At 39.5% G+C, this 23,227-nt stretch overlaps 1 protein-coding gene across 1 annotated transcript in view; it reads left to right on the top strand.

Moving 5' to 3' along the window:
* LOC129556406 (ADP-ribose glycohydrolase MACROD2-like) overlaps positions 1-23,227 on the top strand; it is a 1,168,845-nt gene that overhangs the window by 1,141,181 nt on the left and 4,437 nt on the right. The window contains exons 12-13 of the mRNA XM_088844309.1: positions 4,381-4,458; positions 8,452-8,518. Of these exons, the coding sequence (XP_088700435.1) occupies positions 4,381-4,458; positions 8,452-8,513 (140 nt within the window). The 3' untranslated portion in view covers positions 8,514-8,518. The remainder of the gene's footprint in view (positions 1-4,380; positions 4,459-8,451; positions 8,519-23,227) is intronic.

Raw genomic sequence — 23,227 nt, forward strand, 5'->3', positions numbered from 1 at the left:
AAAAGCAGATCTAAGAGACCTCTGCTCAACAACATGGCAATGTATAGAGCCACAACTATGATTTTTCTTATCTCTCTGTCACAGATCTGAAACATGCCATTACATTTCATGCTGATCTGTGCCAATATGGTGGCATAACCTGAGAATTCTCAGACAAATATACTATATTTTAAAACAATGAATTTGAAAAGACAAAACCATAAGGCCAGCAACTTAAATATTTTACTGTCTGATTGGCCTTTTGGGTTTTGCTTTCTTCAACTTTTTTCCTCTCTCACCCAGCTCTTAGAAGTGTTTCGTATGCTCCTTTATTTTCATTGAGCATTATTAAATTGACTAGCATCCTGTTAGCTAGAAAGTTCTCTGTGATGTCAGAGAGGTTTCTCTATAGTAATATCATTAGGGTTATTACCATTAATAGTCATGACATTGAAAGAGATTCCCTGGAAGAATCAGCCACGGGTACTTCCAGATGCCATAACAGTGACCCCAAGGAGAAGGTCAAATAAGTAATGTTTAAATAGTGTTAGGTCAATTAACTTCCTTCTATAGTAATAATATCTTATAAAATATAACAATTATGTTGTATTTTGAGAAGTTCTGACAGTGTCCAAGGAGTTAGAACATTTTGTAGTTATGTTTATAGTGAAAAGGCTGAGGCTTTTAAATACTGTGGTTTGATAAAAGTCATTCAAGAAATTAAGTGACCAGGTAAGATATCCTCTTTTATGACGTGTCTGTCTGTGTCTTGCTCATTTTCTGTTGGGTTCCTTGTCTTTTATATTGTTTTATATATGAGTCCATTGTAACTGAGTTATATATATATGCACACACACATACATACATACAAGGACTTTTGTGTTATATGTGTGTGTGTGTGTACATCTATGGAAAATTTCTTCTACTCTGGTTTATTTTACAGTCTTAATGCTGTATTTTGATAAACTAAAGCTGCTAATTTAAATATTTTCCTGATTACTAGTCTTTTTCCTAATGGTTAATGTTTTGTTTTTCCTGTGTAAGAAATTTTTGCTTAATGATGTGAAGGTCTTTTTCCATGTTACCTTTCAAATGTAGTTTTATAATCTACCTAGAATTTTTCTTTTTAGTATAGCAAAAATCCTTCAGTGTAGGTCTACTATTTTAACCCTGAAAATATTTTCAAAATGAAGTCTAAATGAAGCTATTGTTAGGTATGAAATTTTACATTAATATTATTTTCTTCAAGCACTTTAAAGATATCATTACATTGGATTCCATGATTTTTATTGAGATGTCATCTATAATTCCTATTGTTACTATTTGGAAGTGAATCCTTCTTTACTCACTAAATAATTTTATAGTTTTTCTTTAACCATGATTTTCTGCAGTTTTATAATGATTGACTTGAATGAGGTTTGCTTTGCATTAATTTTGTTTGGGGATCATAATAATTCTTTTCTGTATTTTTCAGCTTTATATTCTTTCATCTTTAACATTCTTTATATTTTCTTCTAAATTAGCTTTCAATTTATGAATTCTTTCTTCAACTGTGTCTTATTACTGCCACATCTACCTATTGAATTCTAAACTTCAATTATTATATATTTTTCAGTTCCAGAATTTACATCTGACTTTTTTAATACAGTGTTTAGTCCAGTTATCTGATAAACTTCTTTGCCATGAGAATTTACCCTCTTGTCAATCAATTCTTAAACACATTAACCATATTTTAAAGTTGTATCTACAAGTAATATCTCTAACATGTCTATATATTGTTTTATTGTCTTGGTTTTCAGTGATCCATACATGTTCTTCTGGAATGACTGGTATTTTTTATTGAATGCTAGACACTATGTGTGAAAAACTGTAGTGATGACTTGAGCCTCTGGATGACTTTATCTTCTTCCAGAGAGGATTACGTTTGCTTCTTAAAGGCTGGTAGGATTGAGCAGAGCACTGAAGTCTAGTCAGAGATTAAGTTGATTAAAAGTTGGTCTTCAGATTTTTTTAAGAGCTGGTCTATTTCAATTTAATTGCCCCCAGAGTATGACCTTTCAGGGGAATCCCAAAGAAAACTTGAGGTACTCATCAGAGCACCTCTTCTTTGGTGGGCCCTGGCCTCCAAGTTTTGCCCCTCTCCCCCCAAAACTTCACTTAAAAACATCTGGAAGTTCTGTTAAACTTCTTTGTACTTGTGGAATGTCAAGTTCACCATTTTTCACCTCCTCAAGCTCCTTTAATGGCTCTCTAGTGCCTTAAAATAATTTCTCAAATCTGTTCAATGTCTCTATCTATTTTTGATGGGAGTATTACCCTATCTTATGATAGTTACTTTAGGAAGAAATCTTTTTCTTAGTGTAATCTTAACTTGCATTTTTTTTTCATTAGTAACAAAGTGAATCACATTTTCACATAACTGCAGGCCATTCTTATTTTTAACTAACTTCCTGTTAGATTTCTTGCTCCATATTCTATCCAATTGTTAATATTTACCTCTATTTTTTAGAAGTACTTTATATATCAAAGATATAAGCCCATTGTCTATGATAAAAGGTATAAATATTTTTCAATTTATATTTCTTTTTCAAAACATCTCTTATGGTATTTTTTCCCACCCCAAAGTCTGTGTTTATATAAAGTCAAACATTCCGTTTTTTATTTCTTCTCTTTTGAGGGATACTTTCAAAGATTCCCTGCTCTCGGGCTTAGACAAATATCCATCAGTGGTTTCTTCTGTAATTGTGTCTTTAAGGAATATATTGATGAGCAATTGAAACATTGTCTATTTTCTAGAACTGACAGTGAGAAAAAATATGATGTTAAGTCCAGTTGGAAGTTTCAAGTTTTGTTTTCACTTTCCCAACCTCATCTTCAGGAACTAGTGAAAAAAACTCATGGACACAGTCACTTTAATGTTGTCCTTGTAGGACTTGGCTGTCCAGGGGTTATTTTTTCTTATGTTACCCTATTCCTGACTTTTCTCATCTATTCTCATGCAATCAATGATATGACATTATTCTGTATTGAAAAGTGAAAGTGTTAGGCACTCGCTTGTATCTGACTCTGCAGCCCCATTGGCTGTAGCCCACCAGGCTCCTCCATCCATGGGATTTCCCAGACGAGAATATTGGAGTGGGTTGCCTTTCCCTTCTCCAGGTGATCTTCCCAAGCCAGAGATAGAAGACATCTCCCAAATTCCCACATGTCTAATTCTCAGTTTTCTTCCTCAGCATTAGATGCAAAGCTTGTTTGGTATCTGCACTTAAATGAGCCTGCACTTCAGTCTTCAAATATAAAATGACTTTCTTCACTGTTAAGTACTGACCTTCCTACCTTCTATCCACCCAGGCTAAGATTAGTTACCTTACTTCTTGATTCTCAGCTTCAGTAAATCATTACCAAAAGTGCAAGTTGAAGGTATCTGCCTTTGAAAAGATTATACACTGGATCTTTCCTAGCCTTGACTCTTCACTAACAGGAAGATCAGATTGAACATACTCTGGACTCAATAGGTATTCATGTAATGAAACTCATTTTAATATTCTATTTTTAAGTACAGAAATAATAAAAACTTTGAAGTTATGGGTTTTTCCAGTACTTTATTTGTATTTTCAAATGCCCTGGCTCTTCAAGCTGTGAAAACATAATAGATATCTAAGAAGCAAGCGATTATTGTCCTTTTAACTATCTGTAAATTTTCTCACAAAAATAAAAATGGATGTTAACTAGACTTATTATAGTGATCAATTTTCAATATGTACAAATATAAGATCATGAAAAGAAAAAGAAAAACAGTGTCCTTACAACTACACATAAGCATTTTATATAGCTTCAGCCACAGTGAATGGAGGAAAAGTCTTAGGAAGTTGTGTGAGTAGGGAAAAATTACAACAGAAATTAACTAAAGACTGGATTCTCAGTAGTCCAAAATGGCAGCATCCAAGGATGTCTTCTAGGGGAACAACTGAGACATTCATTTGTGTTTAAACAAAAATACCTCACTGCCAGGAGAATGAATCTTTCAGCTTTCAGGCATGCCTAAGGCAAAACAGATTTTCTGTTTTTACTCTCTTCAAAGTTAAAGCCACATAAACTCACACATAAGTTGCCCTAAATTCAAATTGTGGGTTCTGATTAAACCAAGGTTCCCTGCTTTCTCATTTGAGACATTGTACATGTATGTATGTGATTATTTCACAAATCAAAGAGAATTTAGAATATGACAGCACTGAAGCATTCAAGCAACTCAGCCTACTGTTTCCTCCTTTAACCTATTCTGCAAAAAAAATTCAATCCCAGGAGTATTTTTAAATTTAAGAGTGCAATGGAGGGTGACAGAACTATTGGCAGTCAGGACATCCTAATTCTCTATTAATCAAGGACTATCTTCTTCTTCAGCTCAAGGCGGGAACACACCTAGAGTTCCTGTGAAAAGCGAAGGCTCTGGTGACAGAGAGAGCTCCACAAGTCCTGATGGTAAGTTTCTGAGCTATTTGAGTCACCAAAACTACAAACCTGGCACATTTTCTCTGTGTAATCTAGGATTAAAGGAACTATTCAATGAATCAACATGTTCGGTTTGAACAGACTAAAGTTCAAAAACCGCTTTCTATTGTGAATTGACAAAATTGACAGCCCTTTTTTTAAAAAAATAGCATGTGCCTCAGTTTAATCTTACTTCATGGTACCAAGGGAACAGTGGGTCATGCCAAGGCTAAACTGAGTTCTAGCTGGTGAACTCTATGGAACTACTCAGCATTTAGAGGAGCCCTGGCCTGAATCTGGGATATTCTTAAAATTTCATGACTCCACCTCACCGTATCACATCACATTGCTTGGCCAGAAACATAGTGAGTCTTTAAAAGTACTTGATCAATTTCCAAAAACCTTTCTTTAGTCATGTCTCACTTTGAAGGCATCTAAAGATTGTGAGCCTCAGGAATATTATCACCATGTCCCTGCACAATGACACTGGAAACCCCCTGAGATATCATCATTTGCATTAGAAAAAATAGCTATTTAGGCACACATGATTTCAAAATATTCAATTCCATTTGCCCACAGAGCTTAGGAGAGCCAGAATTGTTGGTCAGTTATCAACATGTATATATAAAATCTTGCAGTTTGGGTTGATAATGACCTTGAGAAAATTTCAGCCACTGTTAGAAGTTACTTGGTAGTTTTATTTTTTTAAGTTTTTATTTTATTTTTATTTTTATTGGAGGCTAATTATTTTACAATATTATATTGGTTGGTTTTGCCATACATTGACATGAATTCGCCCCGGGTGTACATGAGTTCCCCCTCCCGAACCCCCCTCCCACCTCCCTCCTCCCCGTATCCTCTCTCTGGGTCATCCCCACATACCAGCCCCGAGCATCCTGTAACATGCATCGACCCTGAACTGGCGATTCGTTTCACATATGATAATATACATGTTTCAATGCCATTCTCCCAAACCATCCCACCCTCACCCTCTCCCACAGAGTCCCAAAGACTGTTCTATACATCTGTGTCTCTTTTGCTGTCTCATATACAGGGTTATCATTTGCATCTTTCTAAATTCCATATATATGCGTTAGTATACTGTATTGGTGTTTTTATTTCTGGCTTACTTCACTCTGTATAATAGGCTCTAGTTTCATCCACCTCATTAGAACTGGTTCAAATGCATTCTTTTTAATGGCTGAGTAATACTCCATTGTGTATATTTACCAAAGTTTTCTTATCCATTCGTCTGCAGATGGCCATCTAGGTTTCTTCCATGTCCTGGCTATTATAAACAGTGCTTCATGAACATTGGAGTACATGTGTCTCTTTCAATTCTGGTTTCCTTGGTGTGTATGCCCAGGAGTGCGATTGCTGGATCATATGGCAGTTCTATTTCCAGTTTTTTGAGGAATCTCCATACTGTTCTCCATAGTGGCTGTACTAGTTTGCATTCCCACCAACAGTGTAAGAGGGTTCCCTCCTCTCCACACCCTCTCCAGCATTTATTGCATGTAGACTTTTGGATAGCAGCCATTCTGACTGGTGTGAAATGGTATCTCATTATGGTTTTGCAACTGATAAAGGATTAATCTCCAAAATATACAAGCAGCTCCTGCAGCTCAATTCCAGAAAAATAAATGACCCAATCAAAAAATGGGCCAAAGAACTAAACAGACATTTCTCCAAAGAAGACATAAAGATGGCTAACAAACACATGAAAAAATGCTCAACATCCCTCATAATCAGAGAAATGCAAATAAAAACCACAATGAGATACTTGGTAGTTTTAAACAGTTTGCTATACCATGCATTCCACCCTGCTATAGGCATGCCCTCACCCTAGTTGACTCCCTTAATTATAAGCTGTTTTGCACCAACTGATTTTTAATTTAATTTTTTTTAATTATCCAATTTTAAGGGTTACTTTCCATTTATAGTTATCGCAAAATATTGGCTATATTCCCCATGTTCTACTAAACACCTTTGAACCTATCTTTGACTCAGTGTAAACTGATTGTTTTTTAAACCCTTCCCTGGAGGAGGGCATGGCAACCCACTCCAGCATTCTTGTCTGAAGGATCTCTGGAGGACAGAGAAGCCTGGCAGACTACAGTCCATAGGGCCACAAAGAATCGGACACGACTGAAGCGACTGACCATGCACGTGCATTATCTAGGAAAATAATATTTTTAAACCCCAGATTTCTTCCATTAAAAGTCACTCCATGTTGGTCATACTCAGCTGAGTGAAACTCTCCCAGCCAGGTTGTGACACTGTAAACATGATTTTTAACTAGGTCTCTACAAATCATGTTCTGAAAAATACCAAGGTTATGTAATTCTCACTGAATAAAAGGGACATAAATGTGTTAAATACTAAGGTTCAGTCTTCACTATAGAGTTGACTGAGCACAAAGTCTCAGCTATGAAAAAAACATAGTTAACATTGCTTATCAAATGCTTTTCCTATTAACACTTATTAATAGATTTTCGAACTACAGACCCTTGAGTTGCAGGAAGGAACAGATAAGCAACACTCTCCTAGGTTTTATTATGCACAGTTCACACTGAGATGTTCAACCTTACAATAACTCTGTAGGCCAGGATGGGAAGTGCACACATTATTCGTTTTTATGAGTACCCTTGCTGTATCTGGGAAGTTTACACCTGGGGTAAAGAGTGGGCTCACATGTGGTGAGAAAGCAAGGAGTGTTTGCAGAAGGAACAAAGATACCTGCTTTAAAAACCTTCCTCCTTGAGAGTTGGGTGGGCTGCCAACCAGCCACTCCCTCTTTCAAGTCTCTTTGGAATGTGAAATCCAGCACCTGCCACAGTTTTACCTGAATCAGGTTTTTGTGTTCAAGTAAAAGAGATCTGGATGATTGATTTTGTTCAAACAAATGAAGATGACCCAAATGAGAACAAACAGGTTACATATCCAGAGCATGGGTGTCAGCTATTATCGCTTATGTTTGGCCAACTCAAAGGCAGGAGGGAAGTAGGGAACTACTATCTAACAAAAGGGAAGATTTCAAAGACCCTTGCCAGGAGGTTGTTGGCAAAGGGAAGCCAGATGGGTTAACTATAAGTGGCTGGTTGGTTTGAGAACATTTGGCTTTCCCTGGTTGGCCCTGTGTTGGGAGCATGGAGCAAAACACAGGGAAGCTGGTAGTCACTGACCAAGTTCTGAGCTGCTTGCTGCAGAGTTTTGAAGTCAGAATTCTACTGTCAAATATGGTCTGGCCGTTGTTCATCCGTATATTAAGTCTCTCAGTATATAATACGGGCTTTGATGCTTTAGCAATACCAATCTAATTAAACCTACTGACCCTTGAAAATTTCCAGAGTGTCTGCTGTGCCTGTTCCGGGCTCCTTCTGGACAATGACATTAATTATGTGTGCTATTTGTATGCAAATACTTATGTAGAATAATACACACAGTCAAGTAAATGCACATGTTTTATCATTGCTGTGTGATCTGGTGAGATATTTTGCTTTTCCATTTCATGGTGTCCACTGCACGCATTGTCAAGTTTTGGGGGTTGGTTTTGGATTTTAAACTTGAGAACCTGGCAAACCAAGCAGGCCTCCTAGCATTGCTGCTGCAGAGGGAGTCGCTCACCTCTCTGCACAGAGGATCTGGTAGGCTTTGTTTTCCCTTTATGTTCTCAGACATCTACTAAAGCCTTTGAATTTACCTTAGGAGTGTAAAACACACACACAAAATATCAACCCCCAAACCTGGTATGAAATGAAAACAGCTCCTACAGTTTAGTAAAGAGGCAATTCTGCCCTCCCCATTCCCCAACCAGTAAAAAGCTACAAGAGTGGTCCCCAAATCTTGAATGAATGAAAACAAATTGAAAAGAGGTATAAGATAGGAAGTCAGAAATGTAGCGATTGATAGGCCATTGCAATATATTTAAGAGACTTGGGTTTAACAAACATTTAACCTTTTTGTTTTCCCTTCTGGTTACAGTTGACATGAATTGTCAGGTTGACAGTGTAAATGACCCAACAGAGAGTCAGCAAGAAGATTAACTAAGGTAAGTTGCCTCTGTGGTGAGATTTCCAATTGATTAAATGGGCCAGCCATAGGAACTGTTTGTAAAAGGCATGTTGAATTTCTCTCAGTTCTATCAAGTCCCACAGCACGGCTCAGGCTAAGCTTTTAAAATCTTCATGCCACATAACATATTATAAGGAGCTAGGATTACCCCTAGAAGCTCACCATCTTTAAAAGAAAAAGATAAGCTACAGCATCTCCAGATTGTGCAGTCCCCTGGTTTTCTGAGCTTTGACAAGAAAACAATTTTTCCATCTAGCTCACCCCCTGGCTTCCTGGAGTGAACAAATTATTGCAGCAACCCCAAGCTGATTCTGAAGTATTACTTTTCCAGAAGCTACCTGCTGAGTTGTTTAGTTTATCTGTTTTTAAGCATAACACTAAATCTTTGCCCTGGAGAATGTAAAAGGCATTTGAGCATGTTTGGGCTGAAAGAAGCCCACCTTATGTTTTGTCCTCTTACCCCACTGTGGACCTTCGCATCTGTGCAAAGGTTTGTTGAGTTGAATGAGCCCTAGGAAATACCACAGGAAAATAAATGGGACCAGATGATGTCTAGGAGATTTTCTAGACCAACATTCTAAATCACTCAGCCAAGACTGAAGTGTATCTAGAATACTGAGTGGTCTGTTACCCTTTTTGTACCTTGAAGGCTGGTGAGAAGAATTAAAGGAAAGAAGGCATGTTTGCTATTCTGATTCCTGGCTTAAAATACTTAGCTGTGAAAAAATCCTATGGGATAAATGAACTGTGTGTTACCTGGAGCTAGACACAGATGTGTTGACACCCTTGCCTCTGTCGACTGAAGTAAAAAGACACAACCTAAAAGTTGAGAATTATGTCTCACTCGATGACTTTCTGTGGACTTCAAGCCCAGAGTAGCTCTGAGGGGCTGCTCCAAAGAGGTAAGGGAGCAACCAATATTTATAGGAGTTTTGCAACAAAGATCAAGTAGCCACAATATCAAAAGATTACTGACAATTAAGGAAAACCAGATACCTCGAATTAATGAATTTAGTGCTTTTCTATATATGGGAAGATGCAAGAGTCTGGGCTCATTAAAATCACTCCTTTGCTAAGCACCTCAGTCATCTAGGGCCCTATCCTGTTCTTCCCCATACTGAGTCCCCTCGGGGCACTGCTGGGGGTGGCTACAATGGTTGAGGGCTTGGCACGAGGCAGTCTGTTTGTCTCCATCCTGAGGGCTCACTGTGGGGGCCACAGTTTATGGCAGGCAACATTTTTCTTTCACAGTGCTTCCCCTTAGTCAAAATCTGACCAGCCTTCAGAGACATTTCATGAGCAATTTTGTGGCACAGTGCTAGGAATGGCTGATTCCTAAACCAGACAGATATTCTGTTGATAGGTCACTCAATGTGTTATTTTTTTGGATTAAGAACTGTTGATAATTAAAATTCTCTGGATTGCTTGCATTACTAGTCTGTTATGATCCAGGAAGTGTTTTCCCCTGTGGCTTCTTCCCATATCTAGAGTTGCACTATTACAATTATTTCATGTAGAGTTATGTGTATCAGTTCAGTTCAGTCGCTCAGTCGTGTCCAACTCTTTGCGACCCCATGAATCACAGCACGCCAGGCCTCCCTGTCCATCACCAACTCCCAGAGCTCACTCAAACTCATGTCCATCGAGTTGGTGATGCCATCCAGCCATCTCATTCTCTGTCGTCCCCATCTCCTCCCACCCCCAATCCCTCCCAGCATCAGAGTCTTTTCCAGTGAGTCAGCTCGTCGCATGAGGTGGCCAAAGTATTGGAGTTTCAGTTTTAGCATCAGATCTTCCAATGAATACCCAGGATTGATCTCCTCTAGAATGGACTGGTTGGATCTCCTTGCAGTCCAAGGGACTCTCAAGAGTCTTCTCCAGCACCACAGTTCAAAAGCATCAATTCTTCGGCGATCAGCTTTCTTCACAGTCCAACTCTCACATCCATACATGACCACGGGGAAAACCATAGCTTGGCAAAGTAATGTCTCTGCTTTTTAATATGCTATCTCAGTTCAGTTCAGTTCAGTTCAGTCGCTCAGTCGTGTCCGACTCTCCGTAACCCCATGAATCACAGCACGCCAGGCCTCCCTCTCCATCACCAACTCCCGGAGTACACTCAAGCTCATGTCCACAGAGTCGGTGATGCCATCCAGCCATCTCATTCTCCGTTGTCCCCTTCTCCTCCCGCCCCCAACCTTTCCCAGCATCAGAGTCTTTTCCAGTGAGTCAACTCGTCGCATGAGGTGGCCAAAGTATTGCAGTTTCAGCTTTAGCATCAGTCCCTCCAATGAACATCCAGGATTGATCTCCTTTAGAATGGACTGGTTGGATCTCCTTGCAGTATAAGGGACTCTCAAGAGTCTTCTCCAACACCACAGTTCAAAAGCATCGATTCTTCGGCGATCAGCTTTCTTCACAGTCCAACTCTCACATCCATACATGACCATGGGAAAAACCATTGCCTTGACTAGACGGACCTTGGTTGGCAAAGTAATGTCTATGCTTTTTAATATACTATCAAGGTTGGTCATAACTTTCCTTCCAAGGAGCAAGCGTCTTTTAATTTCATGGCTGCAATCAGCATCCGCAGTGATTTTGGAGCCCAAAAATATAAAGTCTGACACTGTTTCCACTGTTTTTCCATCTATTTCCCATGAAGTGATGGGACCAGATGCCATGATCTTTGTTTTCTGAATGGTGAGCTTCAAGCCAACCTTTTCACTCTCCTCTTTCACTTTCATCAAGAGGCTTTTGAGTTCCTCTTCACTTTCTGCCATAAGGGTAGTGTCATCTGCATATCTGAGGTTATTGATATTTCTCCCAGCAATCTTGATTCCAGCTTGTGCTTCTTCCAGCCCAGCGTTCCTCATGATGTACTCTGCATATAAGTTAAATAAGCAAGGTGACAATATACAACCTTGACGTACACCTTTTCCTATTTGGAACCAGTCTGTTGTCTAGGTTGGTCATAACTTTCCTTCCAAGGAGTAAGCGTCTTTTAATTTCCTGGCTACAATCAGCTTCTGCAGTGATTTTGGAGCCCAAAAAAATAAAGTCTGACACTGTTTCCACTGTTTCCCCATCTATTTCCCATGAAGTGATGGGACCAGATGCCATGATCTTCGTTTTCTGAATGTTGAGCTTCAAACCAACCTTTTCACTCTCCTCCTTCACTTTCATCAAGAGGCCTTTGAGTTCCTCTTCACTTTCTGCCATAAGGGTGGTGTTATCTGCATATCTGAGGTTATTGATATTTCTCCCAGCAATCTTGATTCCAGCTTGTGCTTCTTCCAGCCCAGCGTTCCTCATGATGTACTCTGCATATAAGTTAAATAAGCAAGGTGACAATATACAGTGTTGACGTACTCCTTTTCCTATTTGGAACCAATCTGTTGTTCCATGTCCAGTTCTGACTCTTGCTTCCTGACCAGGATACAGGTTCCTCAAGAGGCAGGTCAGGTGGTCTGGTATTCCCATCTCTTTCAGAATGTTCCACAGTTTATTGTGATCCACACAGTCAAAGGCTTTGGCATAGTCAATGAAGCAGAAATAGATGTTTTTCTGGAACTCTCTTGCTTTCTCCATGATCCAGCGGATGTTGGCAGTTTGATCTCTGGTTCCCCTGCCTTTTCTAACATATGGTGGGTTAACTGAAGACTTGTAGCCCTCACTGACTTTGTTGGAGACATGTTGCACACAGGGCAGTACAAGAGGCAGTCTTACAGACAGCAGGCAGTACGGCAGAGACAGATACAAAGCATAAGCAGTGTGGAAACAAAAAGGAACGAATCAAACAATGGTCAGTATGAACAGTTGTAATCTGTGCAGTACATCAAGTCCACAGAAGACCTAACTGGAGAAGCCAAATTCTAGAAGGATCAGGTAGAGAGAAGATTTTGATGTTTTATGTTTGTTTACAAAAGTATACTTTGTCAACTTGTTGAGGGCCATAGCATAAAAGGCTTTTTTTCTAGAAAACAAAATTAAGAGTATACTTCCCCAAAAGCCATAATATTACAAATTATATTTATCAGTTAATTCCTGATGAACTGGTTGAAATCTTCAGGTTTTCCATTAGAGTTTTGTAATTTCTTACCCAGCTCAGTGATATGATCTAAAAGTGATCAGAAACTTCTATTTGTCAAAAATCCTTTCTATGAATTTTCCTGAAGACCTTCATTTTTATAGAAGCATCAGAGTAAAACAATGATTGGCTTTAAGTAGCAAGACTTAAAAAGGCTTGGTTAAAGATCAAACTACAATGCAACAGATAAGAAACTTGGATATTCCTGTGACATATAAGATTTTAAGATAAAAGCTAGAATTATGATCAATATTATACCAGGGGATATCAGATTTTTAGGAATTCATGTACATTTTAGGATATCTGTATTAATGACATTTACCATAAAATATAACCTAAGGTTCACCTCTAATCGGTTGACGTTTCTCAAGTAATTTAACATACCATAAATCTAATTAGTCTGATATTCTTCTCTGAGATGCCATAGGGGTCCTCTGAAGTCTTTTAAAGTTAGCTGGAGATGTTAATTAAAACTTGGTAGGAAGTTTGTCAAAAATATCAAAAAGTTTTAAAATACTTGGTCAAATAGGATCACAGCAAACACTTAAGTTGACAAAAGATTTCAAAACTAAAAACAGATCACTTAAAGGCACAGAAACTCACGTAATCTGTTACCAATGCCACACTCCAAGAAAACTTTATTCTCTTAACAGAGAGAAAATAAAACTCCAGTCGTACACCAGCTTACTTTTAACAAAATCCATCTTATTAAATTCAATCTAAATTCAACCAGTCCTGACCATGCACAAAACTCTTTTCTCAGGCTTATTTTCCACCAACTTTCTATATGCTTATTATTTTGTCCCCTATGTTTTCCCCATCTAGAAAGAACCAACTTTGGGACAAAATTATTTTCTTTTCCCTTAAAAAAACACAGTTCCATCTTTCATAGCTTCTTTTGTTCACAGCACACAGCTTACTTTCCTACTGTATACCAGGAAGAAGTAAGCAATTATGAACTACATTAGCATTCTGTAGTTTGGCATGGCAAACAAATATAAATAATAATTTCTAAAAACATGTGCTTTCTTATAAAAATATCTCAGTGTGGCACCAAACATATATATGAATAGTTATAAATAAATATCTTTAGCTTCTCTATAACGGGAAGAGAATGTTTCAGTATCTTATTTGGGAGTGACCTAGCTAAAGCTGAAGCTGCAATACTTTGGCCACCTCATGCGACGAGTTGACTCACTGGAAAAGACTCTGATTCTGGGAAAGGTTAGGGGCGGGAGGAGACGGGGACGACAGAGAATGAGATGGCTGGATGGCATCACCGACTCTGTGGACATGAGTTTGAGTGAACTCCGGGAGTTGGTGATGGACAGGGAGGCCTGGCGTGCTGTGATTCATGGGGTCGCGGAGAGTCGGACACGACTGAGCGACTGAACTGAACTGAACTGAGCTCTTCAATAAGCTTCCACTCTTTAACTTAATTTAGCACAATTCTTCAACTTACCAAATATATGGAGAGATTATTTTCAAGTAGACATTACTAAAGCATAATTATTTCTAAAGAGTTCACCCCAAAGCTTATCTTGTCTCCTTTATAGTGTATTTATAAGAATTTCATCATACCAAGTTAATTTTTATTGTTGACAAACTCTGTAACAGAAATAAATATATTGACCTTCATTAAACTTAAGTTAAATAAAAGACAAGTCTTTATTGATTAAACCGGCAATCTTAAGCTTGATGCCAGACATTAATTTAATACTGAATACTTTCTAGATTGTTTGAACCTAAAATTCATTCTGGCCTGCTTCTTTCATATTTAGAAATATTTAGTTCATAAGCACTTTAAAGTAAATTAAACAGAGCTCTTTTATAAGTTTAATTTTGATAATATTTTCCAGAGGTAGAGACGTCTCATATGTGTAATGTGTACACAGAGAAAACTAGAGCTCTCATAGCTTCAGTTTAAAAACTTAGTTATGAATCAGATATTATAATGTAAACTTACTACTTTATAAATAACAGTTGGAATACACTAAAGTTGCGTGCTCAGATGAATAAGGCTTCACTAGTCATGGAGAAGACTTTAAGATTGGTCTTTGTTCTTGATAAGCCCTTACCCTTAAGGAGGCTATGAAGTGAATTTTGGCTGAGAGACCCTTTCCAGCAGTTTTGAAACTAAGCAGGACCTTGTAGGGCCCTTTGGGTACAAATCCTTTCCCTGTCCCTTTCTTGTTTGTAGGAAATAAGCTTCCTTCAGTCTTCTTGACTCTTCCCTGAGTTCCAAAGAGCAGAAGCAAACAACTGCTTCCTGGGGAATGAAGAAACAGAGGAGGAGCAGTCAAGAAACAATAGTGCAGTGATAAAGCAGGCTCCTGATTCCTCCTCAAGCAGTATGTGTAACAACAAAATGTTTGAGCTCTGCTGCAGGAACTAAGGCCCCCACTTCAGGCTGAGCACAAGACTCCTTGGTCACCACCCTTTACCTCACCACCAACCATCAGAAGAACGTCACAAACCCTGTAGCCCTCAGCCCAAACTTTCCCTATTAAACACTTCTCCCCCCAGACTATCTGGTAGTTCAGGGTGGTACCAGCCACCTGTTCACCTTACTTGGCCCTGTAATAAACTGCTGTTTGCTCCAAACTCTGATGTTTTGGTTTGGTTGGCCTCACTATGCATCAGGCACAGGAACTCGTATCCAGTGACAATGAGTTTAAAAGGGCCACTTTTGCCCTTTTCCCCTTGGTTTCAGGTTGAGCTAAGTAAACTAGGTCTCAAGTCATAGTGGGCTGTACTTACATTTCTAATTTGTAGAAATTAGCAAGGCAAAGACAGTTGCTTTTAATTCTCCAAAGAACTGGTCTGTCACCTAAATGACATTTAAAAATTGATTTGCCGAACCATATCTTATTTAATTTGCCATTCAGAAAGAATATGTTCTAAGTTCTAGGACTTTAGAGTTTAACTTACCATGTCTTCAAAAGCTTGCATAGTACTCAACAAGGCCCTCTTTCTGAGTGCACAAGTTAAACCCAAAGCAAAATACTAATTTTATTACTATTCAGTTCAGTTCAGTTCAGTCACTCAGTCGTGTCCGACTCTTTGCGACCCCATGAATCACAGCACGCCAGGCCTCCTTGTCCATCACCAACTCCCGGAGCTCACTCAAACTCATGTCCATCTAGTCGCTGATGCCATCCAGCCATCTCATTCTCTGTCGTCCCCGTCTCCTCCTGCCCCCAATCCCTTCCAGCATCAGAGTCTTTTCCAGTGAGTCAACTCATCGCATGAGGTGGCCAAAGTATTGGAGTTTCAGCTTTAGCATCAGTCCTTCCAATGAACACCCAGGACTGATCTCCTTTAGAATGGACTGGTTGGATCTCCTTGCAGTCCAAGGGACTCTCAAGAGTCTTCTCCAGCACCACAGTTCAAAAGCATCAATTCTTTGGCAATCAGCTTTCTTCACAGTCCAACTCTCACATCCATACATGACCATGGGAAAAACCATAGCCTTGACTAGACAGACCTTGGTTGGCCAAGTAATGTCTCTGCTTTTTAATATGCTATCTAGGTTGGTCATAACTTTCCTTCCAAGGAGTAAGTGTCTTTTAATTTCCTGGCTGCAGTCAGCATCTGCAGTGATTTTGGAGCCCAAAAAAATAAAGTCTGACACTGTTTTCACTGTTTCCCCATCTATTTCCCATGAAGTGATGGGACCAGATGCCATGATCTTCGTTTTCTGAATGTTGAGCTTCAAGCCAAACTTTTCACTCTCCTCTTTCACTTTCATCAAGAGGCTTTTGAGTTCCTCTTCACTTTCTGCCATAAGGATGGTGTCATCTGCATATCTGAGGTTATTGATATTTCTCCCAGCAATCTATTTAGTCCTTGAATATTAGCTCCCAGTTTTTACTTTATGTGGTAAAACTGAGGTAGCCCTACTGGTTTCCTTTAGTATGTTTAATCACTATTTCCTGAGGGTGAGGTCTATATTCCCTGTCTTATAATACCAACTAGGGGAAGCATTCCCCAGTGAAATAAGTCTACCCCACAATATGATTAACCAAAAGTCACAAGCTGGTTTTTCTTATTTGTTTTAAACTAATGGTATTCCTAGCTCAGTCATTCAATATATATTTTTTACCCTTTAATTTCTTTTTTTAATAAGTACCAATAAAACAGCTTTTTATAATGAGAGAGCTCTAAATGTTTACCAATTCCTAAGTCCCATTTAAAGATCCATCAACTGGCCATTCATAAGATATATCTTAATAGTGACTTAAACAATAAGGCAAAAGCCTTCCTCAGAAGAGAGTGCAAAGATGCCACCTAAACAAGATTCTGAAAGGTTACTCCTCAAAATAATTTAAGAAAGGCCTGCATTGTGCAGGCTAACACAATGAAGGTTAAAATGGCAAAAAGCCCCTGAGAGTTGGAATGGCCAGACAAAGACTGCTCAGAACCCCAGTCTATTCAGTTGGCTGACATATGTACACTATACATTTTGGATGGCAGAGACCAAGTTCTCAACACACACACACACACACACACACAGATGATCAGGTCGAACATTACATTTCAAAGACAGATGAAGAGAAATGCAAACTACCCCTGGAGGGGCTTTTGTTTCTTTAAGGTCAGAATTTTGAAAGGAATATTTTTTTAATCAAGCAGGCTATTTTTAAAACTGTGTATGCAATAAAAGAACCCCATTATTAGTTATTATCAGGACGAGACTGTCTTTAATTCCCAATTAAGGAAATACTGTAGGAACATAGACCTGTCTGGGGTATTAGGTGGAGGCTGGCAATCTGTCATTCCTTTTTGTTTTGAAAGCTTTATTCTGCATTCAGAGGTTGGTTTGTCAAAATAGACTTACTAGTGACAATCAGTGATGGGCCAATGTACCACTTGTGAGCTCAACTCCTCCAGGGTTTGCCCCAGAGTAGTTTCAGCTCCTCTTAACATGTCTCAGGTTTTCCCTCTGGTGGTATGAGACTACCACGAGAGCTCATGTCCCCAGGAGACCAAGCGTTAATTAAAATGAATGGATTTTCCTATAGGGACAGCTACATGGCATGACATCTTTGCCTCCACCACTCCTGTAAGTTTCTTAGTTGCCTGAGAAAGCCATTGCCAGCCAAGAGATGTCCCCTTCTTCAGAGCTGAAAACTCTCAGGAGATTTTGGTTTTATTCTGACAGATTCTATTACGGTACACAATTCAAGGAAAAACGACAGGCCAGTCTTCCCCTAATTACCCAATCCAACCCTACTCAGTGTTCTTGCAACTGAGCAAAATCTTCTCAGACTTTCAACTGAGAATAAAACCCCTGAGTGTCTAAACTGAACAAAATCTTCCCAGTGCCTTCACTGAGGATAACCCAGGTACCTCTTCTTGAAACTAAGTTTCAAGGATCACTGGCTCCTCCAAAAAGGAGCTTAACACCACTGCATAAAATTTAGCATCATTAACTAATAATAGGAGATCTGAAAACCAGGAGTGACTCACCAAAAGTCATCTGGACTCCCCAAGGAGGTGTTGTGGACCAAGAGATCCCTGGTAGAGTTCAGGTGAGGAACTCTGCTCTGGGCTCCTTCATTTGGTTCCCAAAACTGTCAACTAGAAGAAAAAATGTACAACCTTAAAGTTGAAAATTGTGTTTTATTCAGTGAACTTTCTAAGGACTTCAAGACCAGGAGGCAACCTCTCAGATAACTCAGAGGTGTTGCTTTGAAGAGCCAAGGGAAGAGCCAGGATACATAGTTTTGCAACAAAAACCAGGTAGTTGAAACATCAAAAGATTGCCGTTAATTAAGGAAAACCACACATCTCAAGGTAATGAATTTAACACTTGGAGAAGACTCTTGAGAGTCCCTTGTACTGCAAGGAGATCCAACCAGTCCATTCTAAAGGAGATCAATCCTGGGTGTTCATTGGAAGGACTGATGCTAAAGCTGAAACTGCAATACTTTGGCCACCTCATGCGACGAGTTGACTCACTGGAAAAGACTCTGATCCTGGGAAAGGTTGGGTGTGGGAGGAGAAGGGGACGACAGAGAATGAGATGGCTGGATGGCATTACTGACTCTGTGGACATGAGTTTGAGTGAACTCCAGGAATTGGTGATGGACAGGGAGGCCTGGCGTGCTGTGATTCATGGGGTTGCGGAGAGTCGGACATGACTGAGCGACTGAACTGAACTGAACATATGGGAAGATGCAAGAATCTGGGCTCATTGAAATTATTCCTTTGATATGCACCTTATCTATTTCTATTAAGAAAGAACTGCCCTGTTCTTTCCCATCATAAGTTCCCTCAGGGCTCAGTGTCAAGGTGGTGGAATATGGCAGGCAAAATTTTCTATTCACACCTCCCAGCATCTTCTGTACTCTCCCAGAAGCCCAGGTTGCTCCAGACTCAAGCTCCAGCATGGTGGCAGACTAAAGTTTGAGAATACGTGAAAGCAGGCAGCTGCCTTCGTGTCATGATTTTAAACTTTATTTAAAACTAAATTATAATAGTATTTGTGCAATACATATACAGCATGCTGCTGCTGCTGCTGCTAAGTCACGTCAGTCGTGTCCGACTCTGTGTGACCCCATAGACAGAAGCCCACCAGGCTCCCCCATCCCTGGGATTCTCCAGGCAAGAACACCGGAGCGGGCTGCCATTTCCTTCTCCAATGTGTGAAAGTGAAAAGTGAAAGTGAAGTTGCTCAGTCGTGTCCGACCCTTAGCGACCCCACGGACTGCAGCCTACCAGGCTCCTCCATCCATGGGATTTTCTAGGCAATACTACTGGAGTGGCTTGCCATTGCCTTCTCCGATATACAGCATAGGACTGATAAAAAATGTAAACTCATACAAACATGGTCTTACAAACATTTCTTCTTTTTTTAAACCTTATTCATGTATTTAAAATTATCCTAAGCTGCTGAAATGATATGGTAGAGAAGTTTCCATTAAAAAGTAATGAAGTGAGACTAAACCTGAAAAATTTAAATGCAAGTTCCTCAGTACTGCCTTACCTTATTCCCTTTCACTGCCAACACACTATAGACTTCTCGTCTAGATTTTTTTCTTACAGACACTATTATTTTTCTGTATGATTACTATCTAGATGAAATGCTAAAATAAGTATGTTTTCTGTGGTTAATATCAAAACATTTCCCTTGGCCATAAACATGAATCTACCTACATACCTTTCGCAAAGAGCTGGACACGACTGAGTGACTGAACCTACCTTTACCGAAGTGAATAAGTTGTCAAAACTTAAAGTTCAAAATTAGTTTAACTTTGTTGCAAAAGTATATATCCTGACTCCTCCCTTACTGCTTCAGAGCAGTCCTTCAACTCCAGGAAGAAATGACTTGTACAGGGTCACTCAGTTGATCAATGGAAGTTCAGACACCTCCAGAACAAAATTCTTTGACACAGTACTATTCTCTAAAAAATAGTGCATTTCTGAACACAACTGTCACAGCAAACAGTATGACCTAAGGAACTTCATCATCATTTATATAGCTGGGTTTGTAGAGGTTATTGGTAGTTCAACAGGAAGAACCTTTAGTTCTATGCATCATACCTCCAAGAAAATTAACAAAATGCAGTGAAATGGGATTAAAATTAGAGTTCAAAGACATAATACAAGAAAATTTAGTGCTGTACAATTTGTTTAAAAATCAGGGATATCATAAATGACAACAGAGGAACAGTTCAATGAATCAATAGAGTGCTGTGCAAATGTAAAAATAATTTTTCAACAAGTATTTGAGGGCATGTAAATTACTCTTGCCTGGAAAATCCCATGGATGGAGGAGCCTGGTGGGCTGCAGTCCATGGGGTCGCTAGGGGTCAGACACGACTGAGCGACCTCACTTTCACTTTTCACTTTCATACATTGGAGAAGGAAATGGCAACCCACTCCAGTGTTCTTGCCTGGAGAATCCCAAGGAAGGGGGAGCCTGGTGGGCTTACGTCTATGGGGTCACACAGAGTTGGACACGACTGAAGTGACTTAGCAGCAGCAGCAGCAAATATGGTTACAGGCTTACCAGGTGGCTCAGTGGTAAAGACTCCACCTGCCAATGCAGGAGACCTGGGTTCATCTTCCCTGGGTAGGGAAGATCCCCTGGAGAAGGAAATGGCAACCCACTCCAGTAGTCCTGCCTGGGGAATCCCATGGACAGAGGAGACTGGCGGACTGTAGTCCATGATATCACAAGAAAGTTGGACATGACTTAGCGACTAAACCACCACCACAACAAAAGATGCTTATGGAATCTGAACTTCTCTTTCTGGGGAAACATGGCAGGCCAAGTGTGGCTACTTCCATGGTGGGCTTTAAGAGGCCTTGTAACTTTTTATGCTATCAGAATGCTTGCTCTTAGAATCCAGCCACCCTCTATGAAGCTCAAGCTATGGTATAGAATGCGGACGGCCACATGGAGAGAGATTTTAGAAAGTGAGAGGGCATTTTGGATGTTCAGACCCCACTGGATGCCACCTAGAGTAGATGAACTGCCCACCTGAGCCCAAGTCAATTTATAGAATCATTAGAAATAATAAATTGTGAGTTTGGGGGCCACAATGTTTTGGCGTGGCTAGTTTTGTAGCAATAGGTGACTGAAAAGGTGGAAAAATAAAAAAACCCTCTCAATACAAATGCTTAGAAAAGAGAGATAAGCTGTAACAAAAATATTTTTAATACAAAGCTCAGTTAACATGAAAGGTATCAAAACTGAAGAGAAATTTGAGGCAAAGCTCATCTGGTGAGCTGAAGATGCAGCTACCCCCAGAACTACAGTTTGGTTGTTGGTGCAGATATACACTCTAAGGCAAGAAATTTGGGTTTTAATGCCCACCTGGACCTTGGGCCACTCAAGCTAAGGAGCTCAAATTGACACCTCTACATAAATAAATCTGAGATTCCCAGCTCAGGATATTAACAAGGAGACTTGAGCTGGCTTAGGGTGCTTCATGGGGAAAGAAAAGGCTCCCATGGTAAGCAGAAAACACATATACACCATGTGTTTGAAGAACAAATTTATGCCATCTAAAGTCATATAGTAATATACAAACCAAGAAATTAATTTATACTTGATTATAGACCAGTGTGACCCCCTGGGAGAGTTAGCAAATGGAAATGTAAAACTATCCTTTAGAATTCCTACTGAAGAAATAAATTTACAAAGATGCTTTTATAAAACACACAAGGAAATGATCTGTTATGAATGAGAATTGATGGGTAAAATTGCAGGATGATTAGCACTACAAGAACTTGAGGGTAATGTTGAAGATTTCATAAAATAAATACATTTAAATGACAAAAGATAAAAAGTAGACATAAAAGTGTAAGAAAGCAGCAAACTATGAAAAATTAACAATTTGGAAAAAGCAAGTAAATGTATAGCAATATAAATGACACATGAGGAGACATAAGGAATAGAAACAGAATAAGACATTTTGTGTTCAACAAGAGCTCTAAAAGGAAATGTGGACAGTATTTGAAAGATACTGCCAAGGATTTTGGAGAAGGCAATGGCAAGCCACTCCAGTACTCTTGCCTAGAAAATCCCATGGGTGGAGGAGCTGGTAGGCTGCAGTCCGTGGGTCGCTAGGGGTCGGACGCGGCTGAGCGACTTCACTTTCACTTTTCACTTTCCACTTTTACACATTGGAGAAGGAAATGGCAACCCACTCCAGTGTTCTTGCCTGGAGAATCCCAGGGACAGGGGAGCCTGGTGGGCTTCCATCTATGGGGTCACACAGAGTCGGACACGACTGAAGTGACTTAGCAGCAGCAGCAGCCAAGGATTTGTCAGAATTGGTAAAAGTCAAAAAATTTGAGTTAAAACAAGAATAATAAGTTACAAGAAGGGCATATTTAAAATAAATTCACAGGACTTTCCTGGTGGTCCAATGGCTAAGACTCTGCACTCCCAATTCAGGGGGGGCCCAGGTTCCATCCCTGGTCAGGGAACTAGATCCCACAGGCCTCCCACATGCCACAACCATGAGTTTGCATGCTGCAACTAAAGACCCCGCATGCCACAATTAAAAGATACCACACACCACAGCAAAAATGGAAGGTCCTGCATGCCGCAACCAAGATCTGGCACAAACAAAACAAAATAAGTTCACATTTATGCACTGCAGAACACCAACAGAGAGGAAAAATTAAAACAATTAAAGAGAAAGCGTTAACCACAAATAAATAGGTATTGCAAGGACAGCAATTTCCCAAGATCAAGAACTTAAGTCAGAAGATAATGGAATAATTCTAAGTCTTCAAAACATGGATGAAAATAATGGTCAACATCGAGTTCTTCACTAGTTTCAGTATCATTTAAGAAAATGACATTTGTCATTTTCAGGAAAAAAGAAAGATTTGGTACTCACACATCTTTTCTCTAAAAGCTACCAAAGGAAGTACAACAGTAAAAGGAAATTGAGCCCAGAGGAAAGAGTGTGGTGCAGGAAACAACTGAAGCCAAGGGGAATGGTGGACACAAATGAAGACCGTAATTCATATTGATCACAAATGCATAACAATATTCAGTTCAGTTCAGTTCAGTCGCTCAGTCGTGTCCGACTCTCCGCGACCCCATGAATCACAGCACGCCAGGCCTCCCTG

Source organism: Moschus berezovskii, chromosome 15, assembly GCF_049115385.1.
Source record: "Moschus berezovskii isolate FMDL1 chromosome 15, NW_MosBer_1.0, whole genome shotgun sequence".
Taxonomy (NCBI): domain Eukaryota; kingdom Metazoa; phylum Chordata; class Mammalia; order Artiodactyla; family Moschidae; genus Moschus; species Moschus berezovskii.